At 54.3% G+C, this 23,274-nt stretch overlaps 1 protein-coding gene across 6 annotated transcripts in view; it reads right to left on the bottom strand.

Moving 5' to 3' along the window:
• Positions 1–1,124: 1,124 nt before the first annotated feature.
• The window catches only part of Tspan9 (tetraspanin 9), a 157,708-nt gene continuing 135,558 nt past the window's right edge, over positions 1,125–23,274 (bottom strand). For 5 of the 6 annotated variants that reach the window (XM_033765595.1, XM_033765597.1, XM_033765596.1 and 2 more), the window contains 6 exons: positions 7,253–7,444; positions 6,858–6,932; positions 5,607–5,708; positions 5,048–5,179; positions 4,663–4,746; positions 1,125–4,001 (listed from right to left, as the gene is read on the bottom strand). In XM_033765595.1, coding sequence (XP_033621486.1) covers positions 3,930–4,001; positions 4,663–4,746; positions 5,048–5,179; positions 5,607–5,708; positions 6,858–6,932; positions 7,253–7,444 — 657 coding nt within the window. In that variant the 3' untranslated portion in view covers positions 1,125–3,929. The remainder of the gene's footprint in view (positions 4,002–4,662; positions 4,747–5,047; positions 5,180–5,606; positions 5,709–6,857; positions 6,933–7,252; positions 7,445–23,274) is intronic. The other variant, XM_033765598.1, reaches the window with a different exon arrangement.

The raw sequence follows: 23,274 nt of genomic DNA on the forward strand, positions 1-23,274 counted from the left end.
TCTAGCCGCATTGTAAGATGACTCACGGAAAACGGGCCTCTGCTGGCCATTGCCTGCCTTCCAGAGTACATCCCACTGAGTCACTACAGACAGCGCACCGAGCCAGTGGGCATCCCGGCAGGTGTGTCAGCACCCTGAAAACAGGGCAAGAGCAAGCATGGGCTGAGACAGTGGCCCCGGCCCAAAACCCTATGACAGGGATGGTCCTCAACAGCAATGCCAGTTAACTGCCCCCAGCTACACACCCTGCTCAGTACATTCCCAGGGATGGGAGGCCACTCCAGCTGTGCCTTGGTGAGATTGCCCAGATTCAGGGCAGTCTCCTCAGAGTTTAAGACAGGGCAGCTGCAGGCTGGGGCTCCATAGGTCCAGGCTTTGGGATGATTCCATCAATCTGGCTACTCCCTTGGGGAGGGAGGCAGGCAGCCCTTCGGACCCTTTGACACATGCATACCTCACCCGTGCCTCCACTCAGCGGCACAGCAGTGACCCAGGGCAAGGACTCGGAGCGTGCGTCATCCACAGCCAACTTGTGCTGGAGATGACAGCCAGATCCTGCAGTAGACAGCCAATGGCCCCACTGGCCAGAGGCCCTTCTTTGTCACAACATCCTCACACGTGTTTCTAGTCCCCTGCAAGGGTGGCTCCATGCTGAGTGACACCACACAGTCTCTGCAGTCCTGGAACAGATGTCAGGTTCACAGCAACACCAGGAACAATAGAAGGGCTGGGGAAGATCCCTGCCCCTGCAGGAAGCCGTTCTCGTGGTGTTCACCCCTCCCCACACATAGGCCTGGGCCCCTAAAGGTGACAGCCACCGAGATGGGGCCAAGGCCACTCCTATGGCCCATTAGACTGCCCCATCAAGCCTGCCTGGGTCACCATACACAGCAATGTCTGCACCCCTCTGTCCTGCAGAGAAGACCAGACCCCCAGCCCCACCAACACAACCTTTACCTGGATCCTGGAGGGAGAGGAAGCCCCTGCCCCAGGGAGTGTCTAGGACAATGGTGAAGACTAGGGCCTGACCCCCACCCCACCCTAGGTGCTGCACAACTGTGTGAAACAGGTCATCATTGGAGCTAGGTGAACAAACACCACTCAGAGACTGCCCACTTGTGCTTCTGACACATTATCCGGTTTTATTTAAAAACATGCTAAAAACATGGCGTTCAACAAAGCCAGGACTGGGATGAGGAGATGTACAGACAGGCGGCACAAGCAGAAAAGTGCATCAGAAACCAAGAAGTGTGCGCTCCCAGCTCCCTCACTCTGCCCGGGATGGGGTGGAGCAGGGGCAGAACATACCCCCAACTGTGGCCTCAATGGAGCAGAGGGGAAGATGAGGGACTGGGAACACCAAGGAGCTGCCCAACACTGCAGGGCTAAGGGGCCAAGAATGAGCCCCAGGCAGCCTGCACCTGGCTCCCATACTGTGCTGTGTCCCAGCTAATTAGCACCTCCATCAGAGGGTGAGCATGGTGGGAAAACAGGGGATAGTCACTTCCAGTCACCTGGGCTGCTCTGTGGCTACCACAGCCCAGAGGCATGGCCACCTGGCTCCACATTGCCAGACATGTGCAAGGAGCCTAGGAGGCAGTCAGCAGCCTTTCCAGGGTGAGGGCCCAAGTGCAGGCCCATGCTGGCTGGGTGACAGGTGACTGCCACCTACTGCTCGCCACCCCAGGGCAGTCCTTAGCCCCACTGCCTGACCCCTCCACCAGATGCTGCAGAGAAAGGTTGAGTCTGTATCAGGCACCGCCCGGAAGTCACCCACATATCTGAAGTCAAGTCTGTCACCTGCTTGCATCAGCCCTGATGGAGCGGAACTGAGTGACCTTGGCTAGGGGAGCTGAGACGGAGGGTGTCACTCTGGAATCCCCCAGTGAAAAGACATGGAGCCGCTCCTGTGGTGCCACTCCCCGTGGCCTTCCAGGCAGCCTGGGACGGGCAAGGACTCAGGAGAACACCCACTCTGTGCATGGAAACTGCAGGCCAAACAACTCAGTAGCTATACTCAGCGGGGCCCAAAGGTGCCTGCAGACGAGGGTCTGGGCAGATGGATGAGGCAGGGAAGAGGGTGGCTGTGGCAAAGGCTCCAGAAACCTAGGATGTCAGGGAGACTATCTGTCTCAATGCTTCTGCTATAACAGAAACTGAAATTGCATTGATAGGTATAAACAAACCTACCCACAGCAAAAACATCACACACCAGGTCCCCCGTGCCACACCAACACTTGTCTGCCGAATGTCTGCCCTGCCCTCAATCTGGGAGGCTGCCGAGGGAGGCAGCTCTTATTGCTCATCACCAGGAAAGCACCAGAGGAATACAGGGAAAGGCAACTGTTCAAATGTGCACTTGCCCAATTCTGCCTTCCCAGCATGCCTATCCATGCCACATTCCTGCTGAGACCATCCATCTCTTCAACTCTCCACACCAACACCGGGCCCTAAATCACCCTGTTCCCAACCTGTGTGTTACTTAAGCATGGAGGAGGACTTCAGGGTAGTTGGTGGGGTGGCAGTCTCAGCCCCAGGTAAAGGCAGGCAGGGAAGGCTGGAGCAGACTTGTTCCGGTAGGCAAAGGCCCAAAGGCCCAAGGCCCAGTGAAGACCCAATCCCCGCCTGGTGATGGCAGCATTTCCAAGCTCAGCCCCACCGATCCTGATCTGTATCCTGCTGCCTCTGAACCACCTCTCAACATCACCCACTGTTCTTGCCCATACTACTTCCTCCCCAGAAACACCCAGCCCGGCCTGGGAGGTGTTCTTACTCTGTGGGATCTCACAGGATGTGATAGCCACCCAGACCTCTGCTGACAGCAGTGGGCATCGGGAAGGAGATACAGTAGGGCAGTCAGCAGCCCCATGAACGTGGCCAGTTCCACCTCCCCTCCTAAGGCTCCCAGGTCCTCTGCTATCATCCAAGCAGTCAGATGTGAGGACTGCTTTCCTGTCCCACTGCAAGGTGAGGACGGACCCAGGCCGGAACTGGAGGTGTCCGTCTGAGAGCCTACAGCAGGAATGTCTGGAAGTCACAGGGCTCATGGAAGTCACAGCACCCAGGAGGAGGGAGTGGCAGCAGGAAGAAACACCACACACTGCTCGTCAGATGAAAGGGTAAGGACCCTGCCAGCTCCAGCCAAGTTCCTGGCAAAGCATCAGCAGCCCCCTGCCCCCACCTTCATTCAGGGTGCCCTGCCACACTGCCTCACATGCTTCCCCCCACTGTCCGTGAGTGCTGGCCCATGGGCCTGTCTCAGATGCACCTGCCCCTCCTCAGTGTGCTCCAGGAGAAGGCCTGGCACATCTCACTCTGCAGCTGCTCAAGTCACACGGGGTGTGTCCTGAAGCAAAATGGATGGGCAACATCCTCGCCCCACCTAGCCCCAACCACAGGAAGGGAAACTCAAACCATGAAGGAAATCAACAGAGTAAAAAGTTATAAATCAGGAAGCTAACCCTAAACTTATCTGAGAGATAATATTCCTGAATAATCAAAATCAGGGTAAAATAAAAAAGTTACACCATCAGGTATAAAAAGCCTGGGCACGATGCTCAGGGCCTTGCTTGGCAGGGGTAGACACAGATGGCGTTGCCTGTGTGGGGGACAGTGCTGTCCCAGGGAGCACCCCATTCCCTACCCCCTCAGGGACAATACATCAGCATGAAGAAGGGCAGGAGCAGAGAGCCATCAGTGCCAGGCCTCCTCAACACCCAACCCACCCCGTCGTCTTTGGCAAATTTGCAGATGCAGGAATCTGGTGCCCAGCGCCCTGAAGTCTCTGTGTGTGCCTCCTCCCTGGCCCTTTGCCTCTGAGAAGTCCTCGCCAGGGCAGCTGGTAGGAGGGCAGGGGGTGCAGGCAGGAGACACGAAGCTCAGCCCCTTTTCCCTCCAGCGTCCGGCAGGCTGCGCCTCTGCCAGCCTGCTCACGCATCGTACTTCTTCCCCGTCCGGTGGATGTGCTGGAACAGGGTCATGGAGAAGGCCATGCCCAGGATCTGAGAGACAAGGAGGGCTTTTAATGGCTGCTCCTCAGACACTGAGTCTCAGATGTGACCCAGCCCCTGTTGTGAGAGGTACAGCCACAGAGTGCTTGGAAAGTGCTACAGGCAGAAGGAGATGGTGCACAGGAACACTGAGGCCCCTCCTCAGAGACCCCTGGCCCAGAGTGAGGCGGGGATCATGGGAAGTCGTGCAGTTATTCCTGTTTATCTTTAGTGCTTGCCTTTGGATATGTGTTTTGGACATACAGCATGTGCCTAGGACAATACTGGTGCTTGTTCCTTCTCCTCAGCCTGAATACTGAAAAGGTGGGGATCCAGAGAGTGCTGGAGGCAGAGAGGCCAGTCACGGTTACCGGCACCACACTGAGTGCACCCCATGCTCAAAATGTCCAGCAGGGACCAAGGAAGTGTGCATGCCTTCCTCTCAGGCACAGGCTGGGAGCAACTGGAAGGCACATGGCAAGGCCGCACCGCACCTGCCAGCCCCCACTGCCCAGCACCATCCTGCTTGTTGGGCGCGATCTCGTGGCAGAGCAGGGTGACAGCAGCCTCGGCTGCTAGGCCTCAAGCGCAGACAGCCAGGTGCCCTAGCAGGCACCAGCAGGCTGAGGCCCTCCCTCTCTGCCCCCTGGCCCTCTGTGGGCACCCTGCATACCTGCATGATGAGGATGCACATCCCCACTGTGCCGAGCACATGCTTGTTTTCGTCAAACCACATCTTCACCTTCTCGTAGCAGCCCTGGGGAGTGAACCACAGCACGCCCATGATGCCCAACCTTGCTGACCTTCAGTCCCATTCCTCCCTGCACGCACACCCCAGGGCTCACCCTCAAGGCCATCCACACAGACGAGACCCACACAGTCTCTCCCGACTCTCCCAACTGTGGGTCCAGCATGCATTCAGACACACATGCGTGAGCAGGGACACACATCCCGACCTCTCAGCTTCCCTCCCTCTCCTCCAGTGAGCCACAACCTCCACAGCTCTCCTCTGGCCAGGCTGACGCACGCAGACCCCAGGTGGCAGCATTCAGCCTCACCGTTCTCCACACGGGGGTGGTGCTGTTCCGCCCGCAGCCCTGGGAGTTCTCCATGCAGCAGCGGTCAGGCACTGTGTTCTCCCCCAGCACCGGGTACCAGTCTGTGTAGTCAGTGACCCCACAGCATCGCATCTGCCAGGTGAGGTGCAAAGGCTGGTCAACCTCACTGCGGCTGGCCCTGTCCTCCCAGGCCTGCCTGCAAGGCTAAGCCCAGCCACTGAAACAGCCACTGGAGCTCGGGGACCTTCTTGTCCCCTCCTTTGGGAGATGAATGACTGCTCCTTCCTTGAGATGGAGGGGAGCAACGCATGGCCCCTCAGATTGTCAGCAGCACGGGGCAGCTTTGCATCCTGAGTGGCTGCAAGCAGCACTGCCTACTGCCCCCTGGTTAGGTCTGGGACACACTGTCCCGACTCTCGCCCTACAGCTCCCTCTGCTGGCTACTCCAACGCAGTCTTGCTGGTCTCCCATCACTCCTTGTCCCTTTCCAGCAAACACTGAGGCTGGTCCCCATAGCCCACCCACTCCCAGCTGAAACCCCAGAAGCCCAGAGACTCACCTCGGCCTGGATAATGTTCCAGGCGTTCTTGAGCCCCACATTGTTCTCGGTGTTGTAGAGAAGCAGCCCTTCCTTCAGGTCCTGCTTGGCATTCTCATTCACCTGGATGGGTGAGGTCAGCACTGCAGGTCACTGGGCCCACAGCACAGCTCCCTCCCTGACCCTGCCAGCAGTGAGGACTGTGGCAGGCACACCTCCCAATGGTGCAGAGGATCAGTGGGCCCAAAGAGGGGAGGTGGGGTGGCCCCACCCACCCAGCTCCTGACTGTAGCCTGTACTGATCACCAGATGCCTGTGGCACAGTTAAACTCTAGGGGCCAGAGCTACTGTCCTACCAGATGGAAGCGATAGCTTGCCTCCTGCCCTCCTGACCCCAGGGGCAGCTGTGTTGCTGGCCGCTCTGCCCTCCCCACACCTTCCCTGCAGACCACCCTTCTCTAGACATTCTAGGACTGAGAGGGAGAGCATGGTGAATTAGACCTGCCCTTACATCCACCTCTCACAAACATGTGGCATTGCCATTTTCATCTGCTCCACGTTACAGTGGAATAACATCTATACCTCGTGGAGATTTTGTGAGAACGAAAGGAAGCAATTCCTATAAGCAGTGAAGCACAGGGCCACACTGAGCAATCCCTAGATGTGGTCACTTCTTCCTTTCATAAGAACAGAACTGAAGACTTGTGGTCTGGAGTCCCACTGATGCTTCTTGCTCTCTGGATGGTGCGGCCATACAGGGACGTGTCACACACAGTCCAGGGAGCAGAGACCCCCAGGCTGGCTAAGTCCTGAGGACCCAAGAGCATGGTGGGCAACTGTTATAGCTACTCAAAAGGCTCAAAGGGTGGCACAGACCCTTCTCATTTCAAATGGATCACTCTTAGATCACCCAGGGGTAGCAGCCAAGCACTAGTGAGATCTGAATTTCCTCTTCAGATGGTTGCTACACACAGTTCAGTGATGGAGAGCTCACTAAGGCCATTGTGCATCATTCAGGGCATCATATTTCTAAGGCTGCACAAGGTAATGAACTCAACTGTCCCCAAACTTGTCTTTGCCCCTCTGTCACCACCACAACCTTCCACCAGAATCTTTCCCAGCTAGCCTTCCTAACTCTCCCAATCCCACATTCCTTTCTCTGCCAGGCTGCTTGCCAGGGCTTTTTCTCTGGCTTGGGAAAGAACCTGCCTTGGCCTGGCCCAACCCCAGGGCCTTGACTCCCATCAGCTGTTCCCTTGCTGTAAAGCCTACCTTGTCCATGTAGACGAAGAAGAGGATGAGTAAGATCAGCTCTGCCAGGAGGATGATCAACAGGACAATGAAAAACTACAAAGAAGAGGTACAGGCATAGGCACAGGGCAGTGGCAATAGCTGGGGACAGTATAAATGAAGGATGGTGGGGGCAGGGTACAGGCAGCACCTGGCAGGGTTTTCCAGGCTGAGCGGGGCCACTACTCCTGAGGAAACCCAGAGGGAGAGTGGGGCTGGGTGAGGTCAGGCACAAAACATTTTAGGAACGATTCCCCTGGGCTAGGGATGGGTCCGTGGTGACTGGTGTTCCAGGCTCTGCCCAACAATGGTTGGGGTCGACCCACCAACAGTGCAGTGCAGAGGGCCCTGGGTGTGGGATGTGGGGTCCAACTCACACTGAGCAGGAGGCACTTGTTTTCTTTGATGGCCCCTAGGCAACCGAGGAAGCCTGTCACCATAATGATGGTGCCAATGGCGATGACGAGGTTGGCCGCAGAGAGTGAGGGGAAGCTTGGGGAGAAGGTGGCAAAGTTGCCCTGGGACACAGAGAGCCAGATGCCCACTCCAAGCAGCCCACAGCCGCAGAGCTGGAGAGAAAGGAAAGCTGTTAGACCAGCACTGCTCTCTCCTCCAGCGCCTGGAGCCTGAAGACTGTATAGCCCTCACTTCAGCCCTGAGACCACAAAGGCAAGAGCTGGGCCTCAGACCCAAAACAGGTAACCGAGACAAGGCCTCCACCACTCTGTGCCTCAGTCTCCCCATCTGATAAACAGGACTAGACCCACTTCATGAACTTCACAGGGTCACGGCAAGGAGTCGGAGATAAAAGCACACAGCAGATACACCAAAGGGCGAGACACAGAGAGGCAGCTACAAAGAAGAGGCCCAGCATACAGGATGCAGGCCAGGGAGGCAGGGGGCAGGGACAGCAAGTTAGGACTGGTCTTAGGGAGCAGAAAAGAAGGTGGAGCCTGCTTTCTCAGAGCAAGAACTTCCAGTGGCTGTGCCCCGTTGCCCCTGTTCCAAGGAGGCTGAAGAACAAAGCCCACAGGCAGAAGAAGGGGAGCATGGTGGAGCTGGTGGAGGGGCTGGTGATGGTCCAGAGTGGGGAGGCTATGGTTGCCCTGGCCTGTTGCCAGCAGGAGGGGCTGCAGCTGACTCTCCTCCCAGCGCCCTGTGCACAGACAAGATAGCTGCTCCACTAAGGGAAGCTCTTCTTTCACTGGCGCCAACCCACATCTGCCCATTTTATCTCCCATGTATCGGACACAGCCCCACTCCCTCTGCTGGCTCAGGGGAAGTGTGCTGCATCTGAGAAGCCAATCAGCCAGCCAGTATTTATCCAGTATTTATCCACAGCATGCAGCATCCAGTGCCAGAGTAGCTAACACTACTGTAAAGACCTGGCTTCCGGGGCCTCCATTCTGGATGGACAAGGCAATAAAACCCAGCCTCCACCCCACCCAGCAGGATGCACAGGAGCCAAATAAATGCTGATGGCTGTGACTCCCTGCAGCAAACACAGATGTGCTGGGCTGAGAAGAGGCCGACCACACCTGGGCAGAGGGGTCTGGCATCTGGGGGGAGGAACACATCTCCTTTGGGCACCTGGGCATGGAACGCAGGGCAGTGTCTAGAATGGTGTGGGGGAGGCCGAAGCTCTGGCTTTGTGCAGAGGAGGGCCTTGTGGGGACACCAACATAACAGAGCAAGCACTAAGAAAACTTCAGGTGCTGATGTGACTCAGCAAGAGCAGTGAGGACACATAACTGGAGACAGGGTAGCGGGGAGGTCCTCCTGGAAAATGCAGGGTTAGATGAGGGATAAGGGCCTGCACAAATACGTAGGGGTGCTCTAGAGGGGGTGCTGCAGGCACAGAAGCCTGGAAGTGGAAGAATCCTGGCCAGCCAAGTGGCAGTGTGGCTGCAACAAGCAAATAGATGACACGCGGTGGGGACAGAGGAGAGAGGGCCTGTAGGAAGGACAACATCTGGGTTGTCCCAGGGCGGGGCAGTGACAGTCCGACTGGTTTCCCACACAGCACTGCAGCTGTTCTCCTAAGAGGAGAGCCCTGGAGGGTTTGAAGGGACAGCCAGAAAGCAATCGGTAGGAGAGAGGTCACTGCACACAGTTAGGAAGGACAGAGAGAAACAGTCCAATGAAAGATACGGAGTGCTGACAAGGCTTGCTGGGCTTCAAGGAATGAGCAGGACTTTGATTAACAGGGAAACAATGGTGGCCCAGACTACATGTGAAAAAAAGAAATGGTGGGAGTCATGAGCATGGAGTAGGAAGCCAAGGAGCTGGAGAAAATCAGGCTAAGTCAAGCATCTGTCAGATCCCCATGCTGCAGGGACTGGTTCTGCAGCTCCTCTGCCCTGGAAGGCATGACACTTCCAGAGCTCCAAACCAGGCACGCACCCAAACAGCTCACAAGTAATGCAGAGGGAGTAGGAGCTGCCACCTTCTGCAATCACTGGGTGGCCCCTCAGCCTGGTTCAGAAGGTCTTCGGGTTCATCCATGACTTGCTGAAATCTGCATCTAACGTATTACTGACTTTCTTCAAATTTGGTCAGTTTCTATGCTGCCATCTCAATTTTTCTTTCATTAATCACAGGATGGAAAAATGCACCTTCTTCATGCTGAAGATTTATGGCTCTAAAGCCAGACCGGGATTGAGTAAGTGGAAACCCTACTGCAGCAGGTATGTGAACAGGTAGAGAAAGGAGCCTAGAGCTGCAGGACAACCCTTACCTTGCCACTGAGTCCCCTGAGGCCTTCTGCAGAACAGCTCCATGGGGACTGAGCTCAGCCCCTCCCAGGCTGCCCACCACCCCACAACACACCCTCTGACGAGGTCCATCCATGAGCCTCCCTCCACTATGAGGCAACACAGCCAGGACCCTGTTCCCACACCTATTTCCTTACTCCCTTCCTATACAAGGTCCCACCAGGCCCTAGGTGAGAGCCAGGCAACACCCGCTGTCTACAAGTATGCCAGTCCCTGTCACCAGCAGCCTGTTCCCCAGCCTGTCCAGCATTCTGTTCCTCTTAAAGCCTTCGTACTCATTCTCCACCCTCACAGGGCCCTCCTACAACTCCAGGGCATTCTTTGCAATGTCTGCTTAGTGCCAAGGCCTGTCCAGCATAGTCCACTGCCACAATCCATATCCTGGGGTCTCCTGCTGGGAGGAACCCTCAATGCCAGCTTCAGGTGATCCAGCTGAGCCTTTAGGCAAGAACAACACACAGACCAGATGAGGAAACCAGAGATGAGTGGCTGGTTCCTGGCCACAGTGCCAGGCTGGGATAAGTCCCTGCCTTCTACTTTTGGGTGCAGATTCTTCTACACCTCCTACTTCCCCAGAGACCTGTGAGTTCGGAGTCTCCTGCTGACTGACAAGTGACAGGGGACAAGCACCAAGACACCTGCCTCAGCCCCAAGCTCCCACCCAAGGGGCTTTGCTGCCCTCACAACCTGTTTTCAGCCCAGCCTGCAAAAAGCTGCACAAATTCTTTCCCAAAACACCTCTTTCATCACGCAGCTCTGCTGTGTGGCCTTAGGATTCTGTAGCTCTCCCAGGGCCAATTTCCTTTAAACTGCAGGATTTGGGCAGGATCCCCACTCCAATCCCTTCCAGCACAGTCCTTGCCATGTATAAGAGGTGCTGCTCTTGTTCACTCAAGAGTAGTTCTCAACCAGAGGCAATTTTGCTCCCCAGGAAGTCACAAAATATCTGCAGACACCTCTGGTTGTCACAGCTGATGGAGGGGGTGTCCCTAGCATGCAGTGGTGGAGGCCAGGGATGCTGCTAGCCCTACAGTCAGCAAGAACTCTGCAATAGAGAACTACGTGGCCTCAAATGTCAATAGAAGTTGAGAAACCTTGCCCTGGGCCCATCTTCATGCCAGGTACCACAGCCCCTGGGGAAGGGCTTGGCATGGTCCCCAGGGTGTTTAAGACAGTGCTGGCTCTAGAAGGGATGGCATACATGAGGGAGTTGCTCAGAGTCCTTCAGTAGAGTTGAGCAGGCTGAGCAGGACCAGCTAAGAGCACAGGTCTGGCAGGTGGCAGTGAGCAGGAGGGAGGAATTGGCTGCAGGTTCACTGCAGAGTTGGAGAGCAGGGCCTGCCCTAGAAAGGCAGGAGAGCAAGAGGACAGGAAGCTACCCTGAGGCCTGAGCAGGGGACAGGAGGAGAACAGGCAGGGGTAGAGGTAAGTAAAGCCCAGGGATGGCAATGCCAAGGCTCAGTGTGGAGAGCTCAGCTGGTGGCATCTGGGACAATTCCCTTCCAAAGCCAGAGGGCTATCTCAGCAGAGATATCCAAGCTACCACTGAGCTCAAGGCTGAAGAATCTGGGGTAAGGCGGGGTGACTCAGGGGATCAGGACCCAGACAGCCAGAGGTCATGGGTGCCCTGGTGTGGCCTGGGCCTGGCCAGTGTTCTCCAAGCAGGGACAAGCTGAGACTTCCTTGCTCCTTGCCTACTCCCCAACTGAGGCATTTCAAAACAGCTTCAACTCAGGGCTCCAAGCAGAGCCACACCCAAATGTAGACAGATGGACCCCTGTATATCACCATGGCCTCCAGGAAGACCAGGCTTTGGGTGTGTGCTCTTTGAGGGCTACCAATGGCCTACAGGAGAGAGAAGCCACAGGCCCCTTGGTACAGACAGAAGCCCTCGTGCCCACAGGCCACACAGGGTCTTCATTTCCTGGGCCACTCCACACATGCACAGCAAGGAAACAGGCTCAGAGAGGCCCCGACTTCTCTCAGGCTAGCTTTCCACAGCCCCTCCTTTACTAAGTCAGGGCTAATCAGCCTGACACCCCCATGGTGTTGCTCCAGTCTCCAGAGGGAACCACTAACTGGTAGCTTTGAGGTGTGCTTCTGCCATGCGTCCTTACACTTGTCTGCATAGGCACACCACTCCTCTAGGGCTGGGCCCACAGTTCCCCTGACCTAGGCCAGGTGGGGCCAGAGCAGCATCTCAGGGGCCTCCAGCTTCTGTGTAGACTTGCTGTCCACGATTACAAGAAAATGCGTTCTTCTGGGGCCATGCTCATGGCTTATCTGTGCTTCTCCCACCACAGGGCCCAGAACATACCCAGAATACTGAATATTTGTTCAATGGATGAATGGGTGGATGGGTGAAGAAATGAAGAAGCAAGGATACCAGACCCAGACACTCATGCCCACTTGAAAAAAAAGCCACTATGCACCCCATCCTTCCCAGGTCCCCCGTCACCCACCTGAGCTCTTCCTTACCTGGTGTGAGGCACTGCTCCCTGCCCAGCCCCATCAGGTCCACTTGCCCTCTGCCCACTCTAACCCCATGCCATCTGCTGCAGCAGAGCCCACCAGGCCCTGGGGTCACAGGTCACACGTCCTTCCACCCGGCAGCCTGTCTGTGCTTGCAGATTTTTAAACACCAGGTCTCAGCAGTCCCCAGCATACTCTATGAGCCAGAGCCAGGCCCAACATTTAATGGCATTTAATAAATTAGTGGATATGGAAAATAAAAGAGGAAATCAAAATGGCTTTAATTTCACAGCCTGACATGCTGGCTGGTAATGAAGCTGCCCAGCCCTGGGAGACACGGACAAGAGACAATGTATCAATGCCAAGAGAGGCCGCTACTTTGTATTTCAGACACCCTCTTCCCTCTAAGGGCCCTCCAGCTCATTCATCCTCACAGCCATAGCCAAGACAGGCAACGGGAGGTAGGGCATGCCTGCCACACTTCTAACTCTGTATGGAGGGAGACAAAGGGAAGAAGTTACAGGCTCTGCCCAAGGCACCCTGCAGGCAGGACTACAGCTCATGGGCCCACAGAGAGGCCGGGGCATTGCTCAGCCTTTGCCATTTGATGGGCTCTCCATCCCTGCATAACTCTGGGAGAAATTCTTTCCACGAACTCCAGAATCTACTTCCCTGTGGCTTCCATATACCAGGCCAGGTTTGCCAGGAAGCTCAACAAGAACCAGGGTGAGAGGCTCTTAATACTTGAAGATGTGTCTCTAACAAATCCTTCTCAGGTCTCCCCCAGCCTATTAACGGGGGCTACATCTCACCTCTGAGTCTTGCTCCACTCCCCATCCCTGTCTCAAATTTAAAGTCAAACTCCAGCTATGGAAGGGCTGTCACAGAGAAAAAAGACATACTCTTCCCTCCCCACTGTGAGTTGTATGCATCTCATAATCCAGCCTAAGCCCAAGTGGCTTGGCTGATAACCACAGCACAGTTCTGTCTCACACTGAGCCTGGGTGGCCATTTAAAGCTGACAGCATCACTCCTTGGTCATTCTTTTTTCTATTAAAGACTCCAAGTTCTTCACAGCTCCACTTTGTAGCCCCCAGTATCACCAACTTATAGGTGACAGAGATCACACCATGTTTCTGAGCCTAATTTTCTCCCAAATAAACATAACACAAATCATCTGCATAGCTACAACCCAGTTACATTTTGATTATTCGAAAAGGAGGTTATTCTCTATATAAGATGACAAACATTAAGGAGTACTGTGCATGGAGGTGCAAGTTTAACATTAATAAAACTCTTGAGCTGATTTGATAAGCAAACCTCTTCACCCTCCCCCCAGTACCCCCAGAAACCCCTCTCAGGGGAGCCATCCCATTATGATGTATGCATCTCCTGCAAATAAGGCCCAGAGTACTGGAGATGGAGCCCTGAGATGGAGGCCTGCATGAGGGAGGTCTGGAAAAAGCCCTCCCACCCCAGGGGTAAGGGCTTGGGTGGATGTGTGCCCAAATGCCAGCAGTTCTGGCCTCCTGCTGGTGGTACCCAGGGCCTGGTGGCCTCTGGTGTCACTGGCAGGGGCATGACTGGCTCACCGCAACAGGACCCATCTGCTGGGCTTCCTGGCCTGGCCTAGGCTGCAGGACCAACCTGCTGAGGACCACACTCCAGCCACGGTGTCTGTGGGACTCAAGGGTACCCAGGTAGAGGTGGGGAGGTCAGAGAAACGCCAGTCCCAGTGCAGCAAGGGGCAAGAGCTCCTGCTGTGTTCTGTACGGCGCTGACAGACCCTCTCCAGTGCCTGCCTCTGTCCAGAAGGGGAGAGATGGCTGTGTAGATACTGCCTGCACCCTGCTCCCAGACCACCCAAGCTCCATGCACCCAACGTCAGAGCTCGGTGAGCTTTCTGGGGAGCCAGTGTCCTTCTCAAACTGACCCCAAGCTCCACCTTGTGGGGAGCTGGAAGTGAAGCAGAACTACTAAGGGGCCCCCCAGAGCTGCAGCTGCCCAAGAAGCAAGCCGAGGAACAGCCCCAGGAAGGCCACAACGTGACTGGCCAATGTGCCCCAGGGCAATGATGCCGCAGAACACCTGCCAGCCTCATAAAGGGGGAAGGGGGGAATCCCTCGCCAATCCCTAAGAATCGATTTCTGTCCAGGGCAGTGGGCGGCACCACACTTTCTCCCCAACTGGCACATTCCAGACCTGGGCAGGGAGCCAGCCCCACACTGCTAATGCACAGTGTGCGTTAGGGTCGGGGTCCAGAGTACACACATACACGCCTGTGACGCCAGGCCCCCCGCCAGCCAGTCTGTGCTCACTGCTCTCAGTGGGAGGACAGAGCCCCAGACTGCATAACCCAGGTCCAGGCCCTGGCCAGACTAGGCAAGCAAGAGGACACAGCTGTTCCCATCCCACATGATGGGCATTGCCAGGGCAGGCTTGGGGACTGGTGCCCCAGGAGAAACTGACAACTGGCACATGGCTATGGAGGGCTCTGTTCTCTAAGCTTGTCTAGGACAGCCCTCTGCTTGGACATTGGGGGTGTGATGGCTCTGGACACGCCTTGTCCCACACACAGGAAACAATATGGGGCTCAGGCCACCCAGATGGAGTAACAGACCTGGCCCTGGCACCAGTGCAGGACTAGAGGATGGATACAGCTCTCTTCACTGTGCCCCCAGGGCCCTGCCTCCTGAGCTCTTGCACTGAGGGAAGACAGAGGATGTGAGCAGACAGCCTGGGACTTCGGTCAAGGCACCATCTCATACCCAAGGTTGCCAAGGGATCAAGGGAGGGGCTGAGGACTCAGAAAAGCTTGTCAGAGGCTCTGGAGAAAGGATTTTCCAATCACTAGCAGATCTTCCTTCTGCATTTGTTTTATTTCACTCATCTGGGGAGCAAGACATTAACTTCTGACATGAAAGCACAGAGAACTATTGGATCCAGGCTGCCAAGGAAGGCAAGACAGGATTATAGATGAGCCTTCTAGGACCACACTGGAGTTGGAGGCCAGTAGGCAGCCTTGAAAGTCAGGAATGCCAGCAAGTGCCAAAGCACAGGACTAGATTGTGGTGCTGAGGTGCTGGGTGCCCTGGAAGGCTACCTGACCCTTCTGAGCTGCTGCTCTGATGAGAGAACAAGGGAGGACACTGCAAGGTGAGCAGGGTTACCCCTGTTGCCACCTGTGTTCCCTGGAAAGTGGACATCGTAAGGCACTATGCTGCTGATCAAACTTCTCAGGAAATGAGCAGGGAACACGATAGGACAAGGGTGCCCTGAACCCACACCACAGTTCTCTCTCTTGCAGAGCTCAATTACCTGAGAGACTATAGCTCAGCCTCCAAGACAGGGACAGGGACAGAGGCCACGCTCCTGTTTTGGGAAAGGAAGAGCCCCAAGCATGAAAAAGAGTCACAGGATGAAAGTGCTCTCATTCTACTGCTTCCGTTCCACAGATCACAAAGGGGAGGCTCTTTTCATAATAAAATGAGAGCACGCTTCAACAGCTTGAGTTCAGCAAATAATACTCCACAATTACACAAGCAGACACTGGAGAAGATCGGCCAACAGTCAAGCCACCCCTGGCCCCAAGACAGCCACCCACACACCTTTGCAAGAACCCTTTGATGTGGCTGGTATATACTTTGGCCTCTCCCTTGGGATCACATGCCCATAGCCTGATTACTGATACTGCCTGTGGGGGACCACATCTGCCCCCATGAGGATTGGCAGGTCTGACATCTTTTGTGGAGGACACAGGCTGATTAAACTCAGGTGTCTCTGCCACAGATGGTCTCAACTCCAACCTAAGCAACACCCCGGGATTCCTCCCTGCTGTGCCAAGCTGCACCATCTCCTAGTACCCTGGCAGAAGGGAGCTGGGGTCTGCCCTGATAGTCACTCTACATTGAAGGCACTCTGCAGTGTCAGCAGACACTTGTGCAGCCATTCCCCACTGGGACCTTGGTGACCTGCCACACTCCTCCCAACAGGCCAGCGAAGGAGTCACTGGACACAGAAAGGCCAGCTGCAGTGCACTGTCACAAGCGGGCTCTGTGGCAGGGAAGCTGGCGAGACTTCATCCAGTTCAGTGCAGCAGCCTCATGCAAGCCTCAAGGGCTCACAGTGAGCACAAACGAGCAGTGCTGGTGACCACAGCGGAAGTGGTGCAGGGCTGACGACAGAGCCAGCGCTGACTGAGCTGCGGTGTGGCAGGACCTGTCCGATACCTTCCATGGGGGCCATTCGAGGTAGTCACTCTTCTCTCCCCACCTCACAAACAGGAACTGGAAGGGTGGAGAGGTTGAATGTGTTGTCTAAGTTTAGATATGGAGTTGACAGAGCTGGAATTTTAATACAATTTGCTGTGACTCCCCATTTTGTGATCTTTGCATCTGCTACAGATCTAGCAAAGACGCAAATCTCATTTTAGTGAACATTATCAACACTCTTCTGCCTCAGTCTGAGTCAGGAGAGGTGAGGATGACTTGCCAAGGAGTTGGGGGCTGGGGGGGCAGCAAGGCTACAGGTGGCAGTGGCCTCTGAGCAGCAGGAGAGGACAGTGTGGACAGGGTCCTTGTGCACTAGGTGGAGGCCGTGGGGATCCAGCCCAGGTAGTCCCCCTGCTTTACCAACTGTCCACCAGAGTCGTGAAAATGGTGGGCTGTTCCTCTACAACAGGAAGCAGGGGACAAATAAATTAGTGTGGGGTCCCCCTTTTGCTCCTCTATTTCCAGAAACAGAAGAACATGCACAAATAATAGCCTCCCACCATTTGTTTTCCAAAGCCTTTCCAGAGCCGCTGTATTGGCAAATGGCCGCAGCAATCTTGCAGGCAACTGTTATCCCAATTTGTAGATGGGACTAGAGCTCACTGGATTTGTTCCTGACATGGTGCCTATGGGTGACTGATAATGGTAAGCAGGGACACGAGCACCATACTCAGAGACACAGGGTTTTGAAGAAGCACAGAAACAACTCAAAGCAGCCCAGTTTAGGGAAGACACATGCTGGCTTCTGTGGTACAAGAGTAAACTGTGTCCTACCCCCAGGACACTCAGGCCAGCTGGACCCACAGGACTGGGCTGGGAAGCAGGCAGAGTATAGAGAACACCTGCCAGAAATGGGCAGGGAAGGCATGGGCAACTCAGGCCAGGGAGAGCAGGTTCAAGTTCCTACTTTCCTCATTTACCAGCTTGGGGAATTCTCTGGTGCTTGCTTCTTAAACAGGGGATCAACAGTGCCTACCACATAAGAGTTGTAGTCAGAATTAAATGAGATTCATGAAAATAAACTTCCTAGCATGGTGCCTTATGCACAGCTATAAATGGGAAACATTATTAGTATGCATGGCCCGTGTGCCTCATTTACCTAGTTGATAGAGACCAGGCAGAGTAGCTGCACAGGAGCTGCCAGGAGCTGCCAGGAACTGCCAGGAACCAGTGTTGGAAAGGGGCAGAGAATCCCTGCTGGGTCGGGCCCCAGGCTGCCCCAGCCCCAGTACCAGGTGGCCACGTAGCTGGTACACTGGCTTCCCACAGCCCTGGTCACTCCAGGCTGAGGCAGCACGATACACCCAGGCATGCTTTCCTCACTCCCAGTGTTCCAGTCCCCAGCCGCCCATCTCTGGGAGGCAGCTCACTTTCCTGATTTGCATCATGCTTTCTTTTGGCAGGGAGCTGCTGCCGTCTGCACTCTGGACCGTAAAACAAGTTTTTGTCAATAAATTAAGATAAGCAGAAAGCCAGCTCAAGAGGAGGCGGGCTGAGGCGGACAAATGGGCAGGTACAAAGCTGCTCTGTGATCCAGAAGGGGCCAGAGCAAAACCAAAGCCAGACTAGGGTTTCCGGCCCCTCTCACTGGATTGTAGATGCCCTACTCCACAAGGTCTCTTCAGAGACAGGGCAATTCTGGAAGGCTCCATGCATCTCTCTGGCCCTGTTCTGTCCTCCAGTGGGTGGGCCAAGTTCACAGCAACAGGTAAAGGCAGGTTCTGGGAAAGCCTCTGAGCCACCATCATGCCGACTCTGTGTTAGACAAGTTACATCACTCCGACACTTGCCTACCCAATTACTGATGCTATAAAGCTGCCTCCAAAAATACAAACATTGTTCTCGAAGAGTCTGCCCCTCCTCCTGTGAACTTCAGGTTTCCAAAGGCGCCTGCCATACCTCCACTTGCTCAGCCTTTCAACCTGGAACACTTTCCTCTTCCGCACAGCACTCTTCCCATACTCTCTAGGGCCTTTAAGGCCCAGCTAGAATTGCTGCTGTCTGCTAGTATTGCTCACACCCCCATCCCATTCCACAGGGGTCCTGCTGTCTGCACCACTCATCCACCTGGGACCGCGCTGCATCTGCAGGTGCTGACCTTTGCTGGATGCTTGCTATGCCTGCAGACAGCCGCACAGGGAGAAGCCCCTTCAGACCTCTCCGTGCACCCCACTAGCAGGGAACATAATGCTGGGCATAGGGCCTTCCTCATTTGGAAAGAGCCAAATATCAACTCCAGGAGCACAGGCAAAGGAGGAAGGGGTTCACAGAGGTACTTCCTCCCTGATGCACAGGGTGCAGAGCCTCCTCCAGTCCCTGACACCCGGGACAAGCTGCAGCAGATGGCAGGAGAAAGGCCATCTGTCCACCCACCACTATGCACAGGAGGTGTGCACCTCACATATGCTTGCAGGTTAACAGACAGGTGAGCCTTCAGGTAAAGCAGCATGAGGGAGCCAGAAGGCTCACTGTCTGCAGGAGCAGGATGAGTCTCTCTGTGCCTCCCATTTGTAAAACCAAGGAATCCCAGCTGCTCCAAGTTTGAGGCCAGCCTGGGCAACTTAGTGCGAGATCCCACCTTACAATAAAAACATTAAAGAGGGTGCTGCTGGGAATGTAGCTCAGTGAAAGGTTCTGGATTCAATCCCCAGCACCCCCTAAAACAAACCCATAAAGGGTGAAATGAGTAACAAAGTCCTTCCAGCCCAAACAGCGTACAACATAACTTCTAGTGACTCGTCCCTAATTGCAGGAGACAAGTAAAATAGCTGTTTCAGTGCATCTTAGGGTTAGCAAGCTGTGTGATCTGTCCATGGAGCTGGGAGGCTGGAACCAGGCTCCTACTACCAATAGAGTAGCCCCACTGTGTTCAGGAAAGGAGTAGGAAGGAAAAGCTGCCCCCTAAATGCCAGGTAAGCCAGTCTGAGTCATGTGGTATCATTTAACCTCAGTCCCTTTGAGATGACATCACAGCCCAAGCCTCTTGGTTAAGGAAGCCAACCTAAGACATACTATTTACTCAGGGTCCCCAGTCAGTTCACTACTATGCCCCAGATGGTGAACCCTGAAATGCACACAAACAGCAAGGGAGGATGGCAAGGTTTCAGGCCACAATGACATTAAATCAAGTGTTAAACATGCTTTAACCTGAATATGAGTCAAGATCAATAACTTCTGAGTCTGAGTGCTTCCCACACCTGGAAGCAACAGAATCAGGTGAGAACTGGGGGAGACACAGAGGGACCAGCAGCCACCAGCAGCCCCTCCCACCTCACTTTCCCTCACAGTGGCAAACCTCACTCCTACCACCAAGGTCTGCAGAGCAGAAACGATGCCACTTCAAAAGGGTAAAAGAGAGGGCCAGGGATTTAGCTCAATGGTTTTGCCGCCTTCCTTGCAGGAACAAGGACTTAAATTCAATCCCCAGTACCCCCCCAAAAAAAAAGAATAAAAGAGGGTGAACATAACCTACATGCTAAAGTGTGAGCTGGCAGAGGAAGCTGAGGAAAGTTCAATGAACAGAACAGAAACATAGTGACAATAGCAAAAAGAAACAATTACTATGCATTTTCATATGAGATCCTAGAAATAAATTCGCTCTTGCTTTTGCTTATTCAACAGAAATGCGAGGAGAAAAAAAAGCAGTAGCTAGGGAGAGATGAGGAGGACACAGCAGAATGCAGACGCTTGCACTTTGTGGCTCCACATTTCCCTTAAACTCTCAAAAGAGTGTCTTTTGACATATGGGCTGGCACAGAAGTCAGAATGATACTGTGAGTAGAAGGATTCAGGGTGCTGTCTCCAGGGTACCCACAAAACAGATACCCTTGAACTAATAGAGGTGTCCTTTCACCCACTTGGCAGCTTTGTATCTCTGGGAGTAGAAATTACTTTTTTAACAAGAGAGAAGAAAACAGGTTTTACTTGGAGATACAATCCCTAAAATTCCTGGCACCTACTACTCAGAGGAGCTGGTGTCTGACTCCAAGAAAACTAACCTTTGCCAAATCTCCAAGGTAATCCTGAAGATCCTACCCAGAAGGCTTATCACCAAGGACAGAAAGCCACTGCTGTCCAGCAAGCCAGAGGAGATCAGGGTCACTTCTATGAGAGGGGTATAATTCCACTTCAGGGGTCCTGCCAGTCACACAAAGCACAGTGTTGTCAGTCTGTGGGCAAGACACCAGAAGCTAGAAACCTGGACACAACTTAGGATCTTGCCTACGAGAACCAGATGCACAGACCCAGGGAGACCTCAGGCTTTCCCTTCCCATCTCATCAGGAGAAGGCAACCCTGCACTCCCAAACAGGTCCCAAAACTGCCTCAAGCCAGAATGCCCAAAACTCACTGAAAATATTTCCTTTCCATGTGTGAGACACTCCAAACAGTATACCTTTGCACAACTTCTATCCTCCTCTCCTGAAAACGTGCTTCTCCTTCAATGTCCTTTATTCATCCCTCCATTCAATAGCTGGGCCTTGGGCCTGGGCCACTGGCAAGAGCACAGCTCTGGACTGTGTCTGGGGTCTGGAGCCCAGCCAAGAGGCACTTTCAGAGCACTGTTCTCTAGTGAGGAGCACAAGGAAGCAGAAGGAATTAATGGGTCTCTTCCATCTCTGGGCCCCTCTGCATTAAGTCTCTTGACTTGTCACAGCTGGTAGTTAGGAAAAGTCATGCAGGATGCAAGAAGGTTATAAGAATGAGGACAGACAACGGGATACTCAGGGAGCCCCACAAGATACTAACAGGAAAGAAGACAGGAGGAGGCCCAGAGGGGCTGGCTTTTAACAAGAGCTTGTTGGGTATAATTTATCCCCACGGTGCCTCAGCGGGTTTCAGCTAGTTGAGTTTATAATGGAGTAAGCAGTCACTGTTGCTCCTGATGCCCTGGTTCTGTGATAGATGAGATTGTGGTGCAGAGAGATGTAGCCATAAAGCCCTGGTGGGGGTTGCAACATTCCACAGGGACTGAGTTTTAGTCTTGGAAAGAGGAGGTTCCAGGAAATCTATTCCAGCAGGAAATGGAGCATGATCCTATACACAAGGGAGGAAGGGCTGGGGACTAGAACAGAAAACTAGGCCAAGACCCCAGGGCATGAAGGAAAAGTAGCTGAGCACTGCCCTTGCTGCCCCTGAGCCCTGGGGGAATGGAAAGGGCCAGAAACCTACCCCACCCTCTGCAGAATGAGTGGGTGGTCATGGCACCAACAGACTGGACTGGCAGGAAAGGATACAAAAGCCGGAGGATGACAGAGCTGGAGCCTTCTGCTTTTGCCCACTGCATTAGAGATTAACACTAGAGTCACTGGATGCTTGAGGGAAGGGGTCTTCTGACTTCTCAAACCATGGGGGGCTTGACAGGGCGAGGAGAAGCATCCATCCTTCAGTGTCGCTTGCCTGGGATCTCCCATCCACTCACCCCCATATTCACAAAGCCAGGTCCACCCCAGGGAGAAGCGGCTGCTTTGTTCATTAACCCCAGGCTTGTCCCAGACAGCCCTCCCATACAACAGCCTTGTCAGGAGCCAGCAACAGTAGAGCCCACCATGTGCTTCAGGTGCCAGCCCTCCCTTTGGTGGTCCCTCTCAATGGTCTCCCACCACGTTTTAGGCCAGGCAGAATGATCCCAACTGTGGAGATTCTCTGCAGACCCCCTGAAAGAGTTAACCTGGCCTCCAAAGTCAAGATCAGGGGCACCGCTGGGAGCTTATCTGACCTCCTGAAAGGCTTAGCACCCAACTCAAGAAATGCCAATCAGCAAGCCAGGCTGAATTTAACCTCGGCCATCCCCCAACCCTAGCCAGGGCACTCCCAAAATCGACAATTACGCTAGAAGCAGTGCTCACTGCTGCCGTCACCAGCTATTTATAAGCAGCCTGCCTTCTGGGTGGAACCAGATACCTCCCATCACAGTGCCCTGCCAAGCGTCAAGCCTATGGCTGTGGCCTCAAGGATCCACCATGCAGGCTGCTCAGAGCAGAGGTGCTTTCCCTGGGTCCCAGGGGGCCTTGCACTGTCACCACAGATGCATGGAGGCCACATTCAACGCAGCCTCTCCTCTCCCAGGAGGCTCCTAGAGAGATCCAGTTCTGCTATCTGATTCGGTGTGGTTCCCGCAGTTTCTGTGCCAGCTCAAGTGCTGGGTGTCTCCATCCTAGCCAGCCACCACTTCCTCTCAGCTCCCTCTCCTCCCTTTCTTGCCTCCCTGCTTCTAACAACCGAACACCCCTGAAGAACTGCAGAACATTTATGTACATGGGTACAGGTCTACTTGCGGGTAGAGAAGGTGCCCCAGCTTCTGCAAAAGAGGTAGGTGACCAGCTAGTATCCATGCCTACAAAGGCATAGAGAGCAAAAAATGGATTGCTCCTCAACTCAAGGAAACAGAGAGCTGTCTGTCCTGATGCTGGTGCCTCTCACGCCAGAGACACAAAGGGTGGCTCAGGCTCATTCCCAACAATCTGTTCGTGACTCCTACAGCTCCTTACTCTCCCCTCGAGACCAGCAAGACTCCCAAGAACTCTAAACACTGCCCACCCTCCAGTGTAGGCTTGTTGGCCTGCATGAAGACCTCATCTATCTGTCTACAGATGCTTATCTCAGGGCTACCTAAAGAAAACGGTTTATGCCTTCTGGGTTACCATTCTAGACACCCCAGGAAGTCTGTTCCCCTTCTGACCTAAAGAGAAAGAGAGAGAGACAGACAGAGTGCACCGGCAGTTCTAAGAAACTAACACCCAACTAACCGGGGCATTGTCCTCCCTACACAGCTCACAAGGACTACATTCTTTGGGGTGGCACAGCAACAGCATCACAAATATGGTGGCAAAGGGCTGAGTGAGGAGAAGGCACTAGAGAAAAGTTTAGCAACACAGCCAGGT

Source organism: Fukomys damarensis, unplaced genomic scaffold (genome assembly GCF_012274545.1).
Source record: "Fukomys damarensis isolate Sample0158 unplaced genomic scaffold, DMR_v1.0_HiC HiC_scaffold_19, whole genome shotgun sequence".
NCBI lineage: Eukaryota > Metazoa > Chordata > Mammalia > Rodentia > Bathyergidae > Fukomys > Fukomys damarensis.